This window comes from Citrus clementina, unplaced genomic scaffold, assembly GCF_000493195.1.
Source record: "Citrus clementina cultivar Clemenules unplaced genomic scaffold, Citrus_clementina_v1.0 scaffold_4, whole genome shotgun sequence".
NCBI classification, from domain to species: Eukaryota; Viridiplantae; Streptophyta; class Magnoliopsida; order Sapindales; family Rutaceae; genus Citrus; species Citrus x clementina.
The window spans coordinates 18,122,695-18,135,593 of record NW_006262274.1 but is presented as its reverse complement, the minus strand read 5'-3'; the positions used below and the strand labels follow the sequence as shown (position 1 = coordinate 18,135,593).

Sequence of the window (12,899 nt, the reverse complement as noted above, 5' to 3'; positions counted from 1 at the left end):
AGAAGATATTGCGGATTGCTGCTCAAGAAACCATGGATGAGGAGCTCATTGATTTGGTGGACTGGAGAAAGGTAATTCCTCCTCAGTTTGTAATAGAAACTTTTGGCCCCAGTGGTTGTCCTCTTGAGCTACTGTGAAATATTTTTACATAACTACAATGCTTTTTCCTATAACTGACAAAAGAAAATTTTTATTTGCTTGTTGATCGTTTGATTGTCCGTTTAATCATGTTTCTCAAATGGCCGGTCATGGAGGGTTTAAACACTATGTGTCATTGATCCCTTTTCTATGCATGTGGTTTTTTGATTGCCTTGAACCATAGAAGCCATGTTCATTACTAGTTATCATTCTGTTACTCATTTAGAACAATATGTAAGTTTACCACCGCAATTCCTTTTACTAATCCTATAAAGCAGTTTATTTTATATCATATTCCTTATTATTATTGTACACCAGCCTACTCCTGCTCATCGTTCTCTCTCTCTCGTTTTCTTTTTTATTTTTAAATGACTTCGTAGTTTAATTTCAGTGGGTACTAATATTGTCTTGGTGCATTGACCTCCTGTGCCTTCAGGTTGCAGAGAAGACTGCACTTTTACGGCCCATAGAACTAAAACTTGTTCCTGTGGCTTTGGAAGGCAGTGCTTTCAGGAGCAAATTTCTTGATACGGATGAACTTATGAGTTATTGTGGTTGGTTTGCGGTAAGAAAGTGGAGAAACCAATGTTTTATGGTCATTTAATACCAAGGTTCACTATTTGGTTGAACGTACTGGTGTAAACCAGGTATAGGAAATGAAGTGTGAATTTAAAGAATTTTAGTAATAACAAAGAGAGAGCAAATAGGCTGGCACTAAGTTTCATAGGAGTCATTTTGATTTTAGGATTCTAATCCTAGAGTTTGATGCATTGGACATTTAAACATTATGGCATCCGACTAGTCAAATATAAATCTGAATCAACTCTCATACAAATGTAATGTGATAAATATACATAGCCCACCTTGTGAGGTTATTTGTTTTCCTAATAATTTTTGGTGCTCTTAACTTTGCTTTTGTCATTGAATGCCAGTGCCAGAAGTTATATTATATAAAATAATTAAGATTTTCGCATTTTTCTCATTTAGCATTTATTATTTATCTGTAGACATTCAGTGGTGTTGTCCCCAAATGGTTTCGGAAAACCAAAATTGTTAAGAAGATAAGCAGAATGCTAGTGGATCATCTTGGATTGACATTGACTAAAGAGGATCTGCAAAATGTGGTTGACCTGATGGAACCATATGGTCAGATAAGCAATGGAATAGAGCTTCTAACTCCTCCACTTGATGTAAGATGCTATTTTTTATGGCAGAGTTATAAATAGATGGCTATATTGTTGCTAAAATGCTTCTTTAATCTGGTCCCATTAAGTTTCTGTTTAATTTTTCCTTTTTCCTTTTTCCTTTTCTTGATTTGTAAACTTCGTTGCTATTGTAAATTTTTAACGAACCTATATTCTGATAATTACTACTAGACTTTTGGACAAATTTTTTGAGACATCAACTTGTGGTCCATCAATTCTTTGCTGTATTTTCGTTTTCCTTCTTAATAGAAACTTTTGAGACCTACCTTTTCAATTTCATATGTAAGTGAGAAAAGATTTATATTTTTGTTTGCGCCTGTAACTTTTCTGTTAGTATGAAAATGCTGCCATTTCCATACAAAATAATAACTGTGTTGCTACAGAAATCTGACTTGATAGAAGTTCTGTTTTCCAGTGGACAAGGGAGACAAAATTACCACATGCTGTTTGGGCAGCTGGTCGTGGGCTTATTGCACTTCTCTTGCCAAATTTTGATACAGTAGATAATCTATGGCTTGAGCCATGTGCTTGGGAGGTTAGTCATCTTCATATCTTGGGATCATATTTCTCCAACACATCTTTTGTCTATTATTTTCAAAAATATTTATAGAGGTATTCAAACAACTCTGACAGAGCAAGTTGCTACTCCAATGCTTTTGCTTAGTTTAATGGTTAGTGTAGGCCTTTTTCTGGTCTGGGAAGGACTGGTGGGGTTGGGTGTACGGTATTTAGCAGACATGGGCTGGGAATGCTTGTAGTGGTAATATTTTTGACATACTACCCTTCTCTTTTTGGACATTAAACTAAAACAATATCTTTAGACCGGTTTGAAACCTTGATGGCACGATTTGTTGTATCATTTTACAATACAATCGTTCAGATTTACTGCATACCTAACTTTTATGTTATTGACTAAATACTTCATATCTGTCACTTGGCTTTTTCACAAGTATTGTCATTGACTCATTGCTTTGGTTAGTAATAAAAGATAGCAGAGGGGAGACCCAAATTACATTAGGTGTACAGGTGTCCATATAAGCCAGATGATAAGTAGCCTTAGATTTAAGTTGATTGTGAGGAGTAAAATCTCATATCAATTTCTTGTTACGAAAATGTTTTCTAATGAAGGCCATAGCATTGATAATATGCTACATAGAGATTTGTAAACCAGTGAAATTCCAAGGCAGAGGCCTTAGCTTGCTGGATTGCGTCTCTTTTATTTAATTTTTTGTTGACAACGCTGTTCAAATTACTGCCTAGCAAAATGGCACCAAGGCTTATACTAAATGTATTCAGGGTCATTGGACAACGGCACTCAAATACATGCCAGTTACTTTGATTTTGCTCCTAGGAAATAATGATACTCATAAAAACTTTCCAATTATTGGTTTCACGGAGACATAGGTCAATCAAATTACTTTGGAAGTTTTTACACAGGTGAAAAAATTAATGAACTTTCCCCCTTTACAGGGAATTGGATGCACTAAAATTACGAAGGCCGAAAAGGAAGGTTCGATGAGTGGGAATCCAGAATCAAGATCATATCTTGAGAAGAAGCTTGTATTTTGCTTTGGTTCATATGTGGCAGCCCAACTGCTGCTTCCTTTTGGTGAAGAAAATCTTCTTTCTTCTTCAGAAATAAAGCAGGCTCAGGAGGTTGGTATTACCCCGCTCACTGTGAAGGAGACTTCTAAATTTTGATTTGAGCGGATTGCATTATTACTAATTTACAAGTCATTGCAGATAGCCACAAGGATGGTGCTTCAATATGGGTGGGGGCCTGATGACAGTCCTGCAATTTACTATAGCAGCAATGCGGTATTGCTCTATTTTATTTTTTTATGAAACCATTGGACAAACAGTTGGAGTCATTTGCCTAGACTAAAATTTCTCGGCGACTAAATGCACACGTGTATTTGTTCTTTTGTTTGAATGATTATTTACACTTATTGTTAACTATTTGTACAAGCTGTTAAATACAATCACTTTGTCTCTACTAAGCTTAAAAGTTTCTAAGAAAAAGTTTCCCATCTCATGCAAAGGCTTAAACATGACTGGTTATGTTAAATCTTTTTGTTCTTTGACATAGGCTGCAGCTATGAGCATGGGGAATAACCATGAGTATGAGATGGCCACTAAAGTTGAAAAGGTATGTCTATTGTTGACACAGTATATGTGTATTGCAGTTCCTTAAATAACTCGTAGCTCTGGTAAATGAACTAAATACTAGTGATTGGATGATCATAACTTATTATCAATTTGGCATGGGATTGGCTCATGAATATTTTGTAATTGGTGCTTTTATTTTTGTAGGTGTATGATTTAGCTTATTATAAAGCAAAGGAAATGCTTCAGAAAAATCGTAAAGTTCTTGAAAAGGTTGTTGAGGAATTACTGGAGTATGAAATCTTGACGGGGAAGGTAACAGCTCCGACCTTAGAACTATTTAGCTTATTGGTGTATTAACGACACTAAGATGGACCGTCGTTGTAAATCATCAGTATCTTATGATCTGCCATGTATGTTTTCTTGACTGGTGAATTTATGTAATATGGAGGTGTATCCGGATGGCTTGTTTAGTGTGTTTCTTTTGATAGATTGACTGACTGTTACTTGGTAGGCATCATTATTGATTGATTCATTCTCTGCCTTGCCAGGATTTGGAAAGGTTAATGGACAGTAATGGTGGTATTCGGGAGAAAGAACCATTTTTTCTTTCAAAAGTTGATTACCAAGAGGTATTTTCTTGCCACTTATGTATTTTCATTTAGTACCCTAGATTTAAATTCTTTAATCAAAATTAAAGTAAAAGATGAATAGTGATTTATGACTAGAATGCTTCATGGTCTCAATGGTTGTTTTTCTTGGCCACGTCCTTCTTGGGGTGTATGCTTGCCTTATGCCTTTGACTTGATTAGCTCTAACAAAAAGGATCAAAAAAGAAGAGAGCATATATTTTTAGAGTAAATTGTCTTAATTAGCACATAGATGATAGAGGTTGCAAAAACTAAAATCTTGCTCTGGTTCATTCCTTCCCTTTTCAAGAGCAGCTAAATCCAAAGAACAAGAAAAAATTTTAAAAAATTAGGAAAGAATTGTTGATGGTTATTATGAAAAGCAAAGCATTTTAGTTTGCTATTGATTCTGTAGTTGGCACTCAGAAGGATTTTGTATGTTTGCACGACTCTAAATATACTCCGTATTTGTAAATAAGCTGTTAATTTCAGATAATAAACACACCTAAGTTAGAAATTAAGTTTAAATATTCTTTCCATATCACTATGCTGTTTACATGTGCAAAAATAAAATGATTACTTGTTTAAAATTGGTCATCCTTTTCATTTATTAGCTAGTTGTAAACTTTTACAAATAAATCAAATTTATTGACTGGCCTCTTTCTCTGCAAATGAATTTTTCAGCCATTCTCAAGTAGCTTTCTCGATAATGGGAGCACTTCTGGAACTCCTTTTCTAAATGCAGCAACTTAGGATCAAAGGCACATGCAGCTCAGACTCTAAGACCCTTTGTCAGAGTAGAAGACGAAGCCCTTGCTACTCCTATGTTGCAACCAATTACAGTTTTAAGAGTTCTCTCCTTCTGAGCATAGCAAAATCAAATGCAATGTTGTAAACTAGTTGTACAGGGAGTGGTTCTGGCTTTAGAAGAGGCTTGATTTTTTCCTTCTCAAGTCTTAACCATTATTTATAAATCTTTCTAGGGGTTAGTAGACATCATCAAATTAATGAAACATGCTGTAAACTTCTGTTCTTTTGTCCATGTACTTCCACAGATTGAATTAATAATACGAGCGAAAGTGTATCAGAAGCTTGTGCCTCCAATAACTTTGCTTTTAGTTTAAATTTATATATATATTTTTAACCATCCGATATATATAGAGATGTTGCAGGAAAAAACAACAAACAATCTCTGATATCTAACTCTTGCAGGGCTCCATAAGGAACTAATGTCATAGCTCAGATAGTCAATAGCTTGTTTGGAAGCTAGAGAAACAACAGCTCAGATTCAAAATGACAACAGCCACGATTCTAACTGGGTTAAATTACAAATGTGATGAAAACAGAAACTATAGCTTTATGTTCTGACGAATCAATATCTATACGAACAACTATTCCCTTGAAATCTGCAACTGAACCAACGGTGCAAGCTAGTTGCAGGAAAAGATTTACAAAAACCGTACAGCAGCCTTGAGAAATCGTTCTTACAGAAGTCCTAGTACAGGTGAGTTGCCAAAGATTGGCCTCTCTTTGCTAAGATTATGTCCTCCATTTTGACAGATGCTTTTCCTTCTCGGCTTAGCCTCTCCAAGCATTGTAATTACATCCCTCATAGTCGGTCTACCTTTGGGGAGTTTTGCAGTGCAAAGAACAGCAATTCGAAGGACAAGAAGCATCTCTTCTTGTACATGTTTGCATTGACCTGCTATGCTTGGATCTAGTGCTTCGTCTTGAGCTTTGTTGCTCTTGATCATGCTCAGTACCCATTCAACAATATCTTTAGATCCTCCAAATGCAGGATCTAGAGGCATTTTCCCAGTCAGAAGCTCCAAAAGTACAACACCAAAGCTATATATATCACTCTTCTCATCAACCTTTAGAGTGTATCCATATTCTGTCAAAATAGATTCATGATTAGAATAAGATTATTTGTTTCACATTAATGCAGCTAAAACAAACCATCATTCTGACAAAAGTTTGTTTGTGGCTTACCAGGTGCAATATATCCATAAGATCCGGCCACCATTGAAACGGTCTCATTCTTATGAAGCATCATTCTTGCCAACCCGAAATCTGCTATCCTTGCCTCCAGATTTGCATCAAGCAGAATGTTGTTAGACTTGATATCACGGTGGATGACAGGCGGTTGACAGTCGTGGTGGAGGTAATTCAGACCTTGTGCAATGCCAACCGCTATGTTATACCGTGAAACCCAGTCAACCAACAACTTTCCGGCTTCTTTACCATGCAAGGCTTCTCCTAGACTGCCATTTGGCATGTAGTCATATACCATAATTACATTGGTTTCGTTGTGAAGATATCCTAGTAGCCGGACAATATTTCTATGTCGAAGCCTCCCCAGCAGACTCACCTCTCTGAACAAATCATCACCACTTTCGATGTCGTTGTCTGATCTCCATAGCTTTTTGACTGCAACAACCATATGTGGCCGATGAAATTCAGCCTTGTAAACAATCCCATTTCCACCCATGCCAATAATGTTGGACTCCTTGACACAAGCAAGAATTTCACTACTAGTGAAATTCAGCCTCTGGAATGCAATCAGCCTCCAAGGCCATTCTTTGCAGCTCTTCTTGAACAAATCATCAAAGAAACTGTTATACAAGTACCATCTTCTATATGCCCATTTTCCGGCAAAAAACACAATACCAAGAGATACTATTACCAAAGTTCCAATGATAAATCCAAAAATGATATGATTGATATGCATTTTCCTCGTCTGCCCAGGTTTTGCTGTCAAATTTTGAGAACATGGCGGGAGAACGCTGCCACAAAGACCAGCATTGCCAATGAGTTCATTAGGATTTATATTCATCAGTATACCATTTGAGGGAACTGGACCCTCAAGCTTGTTGTAAGACAAATTAAGCATTTCCAGCGCGGGAGAGGCTCCAAAATTCTCCGGGATCCTACCAATAAGGGAATTGTTTGACATGTCAAGAATTGCTAGTGTAGGCATTGTTGCAACTGCTTTTGGGATTTCGCCACTGAACCGGTTGTTTCTAAGGTTTAGAGACACCAACTTCTCACATGAAGCAATGCTCGCCGGGATTTCTCCGGAGAGACTGTTGCTAGAAAGATCAAGCACTGAGAGTGACGGGCAGGCCTGAAGCTCATTTGGGATCTTTGCTTGCAAGTTGTTGTGGGAAGCCATGAAGGTTTGAAGACTTGGAATGGACAGAATGCTGGATGGGAGATATGATTCAAGATGGTTCCAAGAAATATCAACGAAAGAAAGTGAGGTAGACAAAGAAATATCATCAGGAATTTGGCCTGTAAGATTGTTGTTTGCCATTTCCAGCCTTTGAAGTGATGGCAGATTTCCCAAACCAACTGGAATTGTCCCAGAAATAAGATTATTTTGGACTCGAACCCGGACTAATGACTTACATGTTGATAAACTCACTGGAAATGTACCAGAGAAGGAATTGTTGAAGAGAATGAGCTTGGTAAGATTGCCAGAATCACACAAACCTGTTGGAATCTCACCCGACAACAAGTTAGACGATGCATCTAACCGTCGCAAGGGTGAGCTCTGCCCAAGTCTCATCGGCAAAGAACCTATCAAAGAGTTCTTCCAGAGTTCAAGCACCTCTAATTTAGTCAGCTCACCAAGCTTGTCAGGAATGAGTCCAGTCAGTTGATTGCACATCAAATTCAAAAGCTGCAAGTTCTTGAGTTCAGCTAACTTCACCGGTATTTCCCCTGATATCTGATTATCAGAAAGATCCAAAAACGCTAGAGACGTAATGCTGCCAAGTTCTGGTGGAATCTTTCCTGTAAAATTGTTCTTATACAAGTAAACTGTTGTTAGTTTCTTTAGCCTACCCAATGCGGGAGGAATCTGACCGCTGAGGCTGCCAACCGCCAGGTCAAGATACCGAAGGTTGGTGAGATTGCCAAATTCTGCTGGGATTTCACCTTCAAATGCATTATATCCGAGAATTATAGTTTCTAAAGAAGAAAGCTGGCCAAGCTCTGGTGGGATCTTTCCAGTCAGATTATTTCCTGAGAGGCCAAGAAACTTCAGTTTCTGCAAATTCCTGAAAGAGGTAGGCACCGAACCTTCAAAAAAGCTCCCTCTAAAATCCAGGCTCTCCAGTGACGTTGCATTGCCAAGATCCTCGGGGAGAAATCCTGAGAAGTTGTTGCTTGACGCGTTAACTGAAGTCAATCCTGAGACCTTTCCAAGCCCGGTTGGGAAGCTGCCAATGAAGTTGTTTTGACTCAGATCAATGCTCTTCAGTGCAGTAAGGTTAGCCAATGATTTTGGCAATGATGATGCAAACTCATTACAGCAAATGTTGAGAGAAGAGAGACTCCGCAACCCACGAATGTTCTCCGATACACTGCCATTGAGACTCATGTTGGAGAGATCAAGCTTCTCAACGAATCCTCTGGAGTTGCACCAAACTCCAGTCCAGTTACAATGCAATAGCCCGTTCTCCGCCGCATTGCTTGGCATTTTCCAATCTTCAAGCATGTTCAGTGGATCAATAAGACCAGCTTTTATCGACAGCAAGGTTGATAATTCGTCATCTGCATTGCTTTCAACTCCTTCACCAAAAGCAACAAGAGAGAGACCAATGTAACAGTAGAGGAACAGCAAGTGGGTTTGCATTTTGCTATTCTAAGATTGTTAGTTTCTTCCTCAGTTGAATCTCATTTTTTGGTTCTGTGGAACAAAGGAACTTGAATGTGACAACAAACTTAATAAATGAAAGAAATTGGAGAAGTAATAGCAATTAGGATTTGTTTAAGATAAAAAGAGTTCGTGGCATCTTGGAATCTGCACCAGCTAATGATCTGCACTTAATGACTGTCAAGCCTTGGACTTGTTATAAATCTCCCAGACACTGAAACATGGAGAGAATGTGTTTTAATTGATTGCTGATTGTGCTTTGTCCGTATAAATTATTAATCATAGTCAACCCAAACGAGTGATATGGACAAATAATTCCTATTACTTTATTATTTGTGTCTCCTATTACTCTTTCTAATTTCAAAGCATTACAAGGAAACAGAAGTTTTACATATTCTGATTTTTTTTTTAATTCGAAATTATATACATGCTGTGTGTTAAGATCAAAATAATGACTTTCTTCTTCCAGTTTGATCTGACAGATATTATTGTTACAATTAAGATTGTAAAAAACTTACCCTTCAGTTATTTGATTTGCTGTGGATTTTAAATTAAAACTGTTTCTTTTTTTTGGTTTAAACCATCCGATTTCCGGCGATCGCATTGGGCCCCGACTAATTCGGATTCGGGGTGTAGTTACAGTTAAGGCTCTTTACCCCTCCCAAATGGTGTGTTTAATGAGGAAATTAAAACTGTTTCTTTTTGTGCATAACCTCTAAAAGTAATTAATGGTACCCTTGCAGATAAAGCATCATTTGGTAATATCATTATTATCATCATTCACTCAATTATGGAAGCTTAATAATGCACAAAAAGAACCCATTTGTAGCATAACATGCGCAATCAAATAATAATTAACAAGATGGCATGCATAAATTAGATTCCTATGGTCATCTTGGAGTGGTGCGATCATGAATTAGTGTTGGAATGAACTATTGTGAACTATAATAAGTAAGGATTACATCACACTAAGTACTAAAAAATTTTCTATGTAATTTTGTTGGAACTGTTATTTTGAACGATTAATTATAGGCTGAATATAAATTTTATGGGTCAAATAATTCCACATCCATCTCAATTATGAGATATATCAACTTAAAATTTTAAATCAGATGGATCGGTAAGAATTCTAGTTTTATTCTCATGGCATTCATCAATCAAACATAAACTTAATTCCAAAACAGTGAAAAGCTTGTAATTTTAAATCTGAAATGTTCACATAAGAACATGATTGATTTGGCAGAACAGAATCTCTGCATGTTACGGGGATGAGCAAAGATAAAAGAAAAATAATAGACAACTTGGAACTTTCTGTGCATGAAATAAGCAGGGCCCCATTGATGAAACATATAATGCTAATGATAACTTCAATTAATCATTTGTCTGTGCCCACCAAACTCCAATTAATTCCCATAAAAATAATATATAAAAGATTAGCAGCATATTTACAAGTACCCACATGCAAACACATCTGGCTTCTTGCAATTATTTAATTCTTAGTTTAAATAACAAAACACAAGAAGGGAGGAAAAAAAAAAAGAAAAAAGAAGCCCCCAATACAAATATGCAAGAAGATATAACTCTTTTAAGATTATGAAAATGTAATAATTGAATCCATAAATGGAGGTGGAGGGGCTGGAGGCCATGTGCATAAGAGCTAGCTTATTATTCTTCGAAATAAATAAAGAACTCAAAAGTTTTGATAATTGGCAGCATGCTGCAGCTGAGAAATTTTCACATTAATTAGGAAGTTGCTCAAGTACATGAATATCTTTTGCCATATATTTTGTGGTTACCCCACATGGCTGTAGGCCAAAGCCAGCACCTTCATCAATCATTTCATCATTAGTAAAAGAAAGAATTGGAGAGATCGAAGTGTGGGAGCCATATGAAAGAAAATTAAACCATTTTAATTAGGCTGTGGTTCTAACGTGGGTTCACTTTTTTTCTTTTTTCTTGTTTTTTTTTTCTATCGAATATCACTTTTGTTAAAAATAAGCTGTGGTGTTGTCATTGGATAAATTATAATGAAAATGGCAATTAATGAATCCTTTGTAGAGTTTTATCCAAAGTCAGTTCAATTATCCAAATTAATTGACATGTGACATGGGTATACCATATAGAATATAGTTTTTTTCTTTTAATTTTCTCCAAAAATACAAATTTTAGTTAGTACTTTTTATTTTAATTTCATGGTTTACTTTCTCCAAAATTGATTGGGATTGAAATCAGAAATGCCATTGAATTAACTGATATGCAACTACTGATGCATATTTTACCAATAACATTGCCAAGAAACTACTTTGCTCCAAAATGAAATTAAGTAAGCCATATCGAGTATTTATTTATCTATTTCATTTTCTCTTTCTTATTTTAAGGAACCATAATCGTAGTTTAACAGATAATACACAACTTTTGTTTAATTTCATGGTTTAGAAGTTAATGTTAATGATTAAGTACTAAAATCGAATAATCGTTTAGAGTAGATTTTCACATTTAAATTTGATTAGTTATTTCTTAAAAATCAACAAAATATTATATGATACAGAAATAAGCGACTACCTTCTATTCATAATTTTCATGAGATTTTACAAATGAACAACATTAATTCTTTAACATTTCGGTGGTCTTTTTTTTTTGGGATCTAAAATATGAATAGGCGTGAATTAATATGAATTATAAATAGAGTCGAATGTCTGAATATGAATTATATGTTTGTTTGTTTTGTCTGAATCACTGAAAATAAATATTAAATTTAAAAAAAAAAACTTAAAAAGTCTAAAAACTAATATTTTTACATTTATATCCTTACAAATTATAAATGTTAAATAAATAATAAACATCTCAAAGAATATAAATAAGATAATAAATTATCATAACATAAATCATATTCGATTGAATACAACTCTTTAATATTCTATATTATATTTGTTAATCAATTTTATTATAGTTTATGATGTTTTTAAATGAAAAATATTCATAAAAAATTATAAAGATAAATAATGCCAATTTGAAGAAAATAAAAAGATAAAAAAAAAGTCTGCCACTATATATTATCACAACTTATATAGAGATGAGTAATAATGCTAATTATTAAATTTTATTTAGGTAATGATGAAAATTAATTAATTAGATTAGAATATTTTGGAGAATATCTTTTAATGATATCATTCAGACTTTTTAGATTAAGTAAAAAGTTAAAAAAAATTAGCTTAATAACTTAATGGCTGAAAATTTTTATTAAGTTAAAAAAAAAGATTTAATGATTTAATTGATTAAAATTAAGTCAATTAAGTCATTAAAAAAAATGCCCCATATTTATAATCAAATGGAAAACATGATGAGCCATTCCTTAATTATAGAAATTAACTTGAACTAAATCCAAAGAGATTATTATTATTACCGATTATATATTAAGATAACAAGAAATTAATAATATAAATTATTTATTTTAGTTATCAATTATTATATATACACAATAAAAAATATTTTATATACATGTTTTTAAATATGTAAATAAATTTTATTCAACATTATGTCCAATTTAATTATTTACATTCTTATATCAGTTTAACAGTAAGATTTATTAAATATATATGATTATTTTTTAAAGTCGCAGTACTTTTAGAAATAAAAATTTACCAAACATTTGACTGACTCTCTTCACGATTAATTATTTTTATAACATAGTTAACAATAATTATTTTAAAAACTACAACATTACTAAATTGGCCCTTAGACCATACAGTAGAGCCTCTATAAATTAATAGGGTTGGGACCATATAAAATCTATTAATTAAAAGAGAAATTAAATAATCGATAAATTAATAATTTATTAATTTATAGAATTATTTATAATTCAATTAACATACATCAATAATACTTCATCATTTCTTATTTTAATTTGAGAAGTCAATCCCACAGGTTTTAGATGCAATAAGAAAAATAAGAGATGTGATCTAACTATATTTAAATTTTAATAAAAAAGTAATAATAAAGTCATATTTTATGTAAATAAATAACAATAAAGTCATATTTCATGTATTTAAAATATTATAGTTAACTACATTTGTAATTTTAGCAAATTATTAATTTATCACTTGAATGGGACTACAAAGTTATGTAAGATTTTTTTAGAAAAAATAGTATCTTATTATT

At 34.0% G+C, this 12,899-nt stretch overlaps 2 protein-coding genes across 2 annotated transcripts in view; one reads left to right on the top strand and one right to left on the bottom strand.

The window, feature by feature from the left end:
* Positions 1 to 5,168, top strand: part of LOC18044052 (probable inactive ATP-dependent zinc metalloprotease FTSHI 5, chloroplastic) — an 11,562-nt gene extending 6,394 nt beyond the window's left edge. The window contains exons 11-20 of the mRNA XM_006437402.2: positions 3 to 71; positions 575 to 703; positions 1,146 to 1,328; positions 1,759 to 1,878; positions 2,814 to 2,999; positions 3,087 to 3,161; positions 3,433 to 3,492; positions 3,657 to 3,764; positions 4,001 to 4,081; positions 4,763 to 5,168. Coding sequence (XP_006437465.2) covers positions 3 to 71; positions 575 to 703; positions 1,146 to 1,328; positions 1,759 to 1,878; positions 2,814 to 2,999; positions 3,087 to 3,161; positions 3,433 to 3,492; positions 3,657 to 3,764; positions 4,001 to 4,081; positions 4,763 to 4,831 — 1,080 coding nt within the window. The 3' untranslated portion in view covers positions 4,832 to 5,168. The remainder of the gene's footprint in view (positions 1 to 2; positions 72 to 574; positions 704 to 1,145; positions 1,329 to 1,758; positions 1,879 to 2,813; positions 3,000 to 3,086; positions 3,162 to 3,432; positions 3,493 to 3,656; positions 3,765 to 4,000; positions 4,082 to 4,762) is intronic.
* Positions 5,169 to 5,465: 297 nt separating this feature from the next.
* On the bottom strand, positions 5,466 to 8,812 carry LOC18044050 (leucine-rich repeat receptor-like protein kinase PXL1). The gene is made up of 2 exons (XM_024185364.1): positions 6,071 to 8,812; positions 5,466 to 5,972 (listed from the first exon to the last, which is right to left on the bottom strand). Exons 1-2 carry the CDS (start codon positions 8,718 to 8,720, stop codon positions 5,563 to 5,565), a joined length of 3,060 nt encoding a protein of 1,019 aa, XP_024041132.1. The 5' UTR covers positions 8,721 to 8,812; the 3' UTR covers positions 5,466 to 5,562.
* Positions 8,813 to 12,899: the final 4,087 nt, after the last annotated feature.

What these genes read in the sequence shown, in the direction of transcription:
- LOC18044050 (XM_024185364.1), bottom strand. Translation starts at nt 8,720, where the DNA reads ATGCAAACCCACTTGCTGTTCCTCTACTGTTACATTGGTCTCTCTCTT. An exon ending in TTATGGATATATTGCACCTG is followed by an intron (nt 5,973 to 6,070) that starts GTAAGCCACAAA and finishes CTATTTTGACAG; the next exon opens with AATATGGATACACTCTAAAG.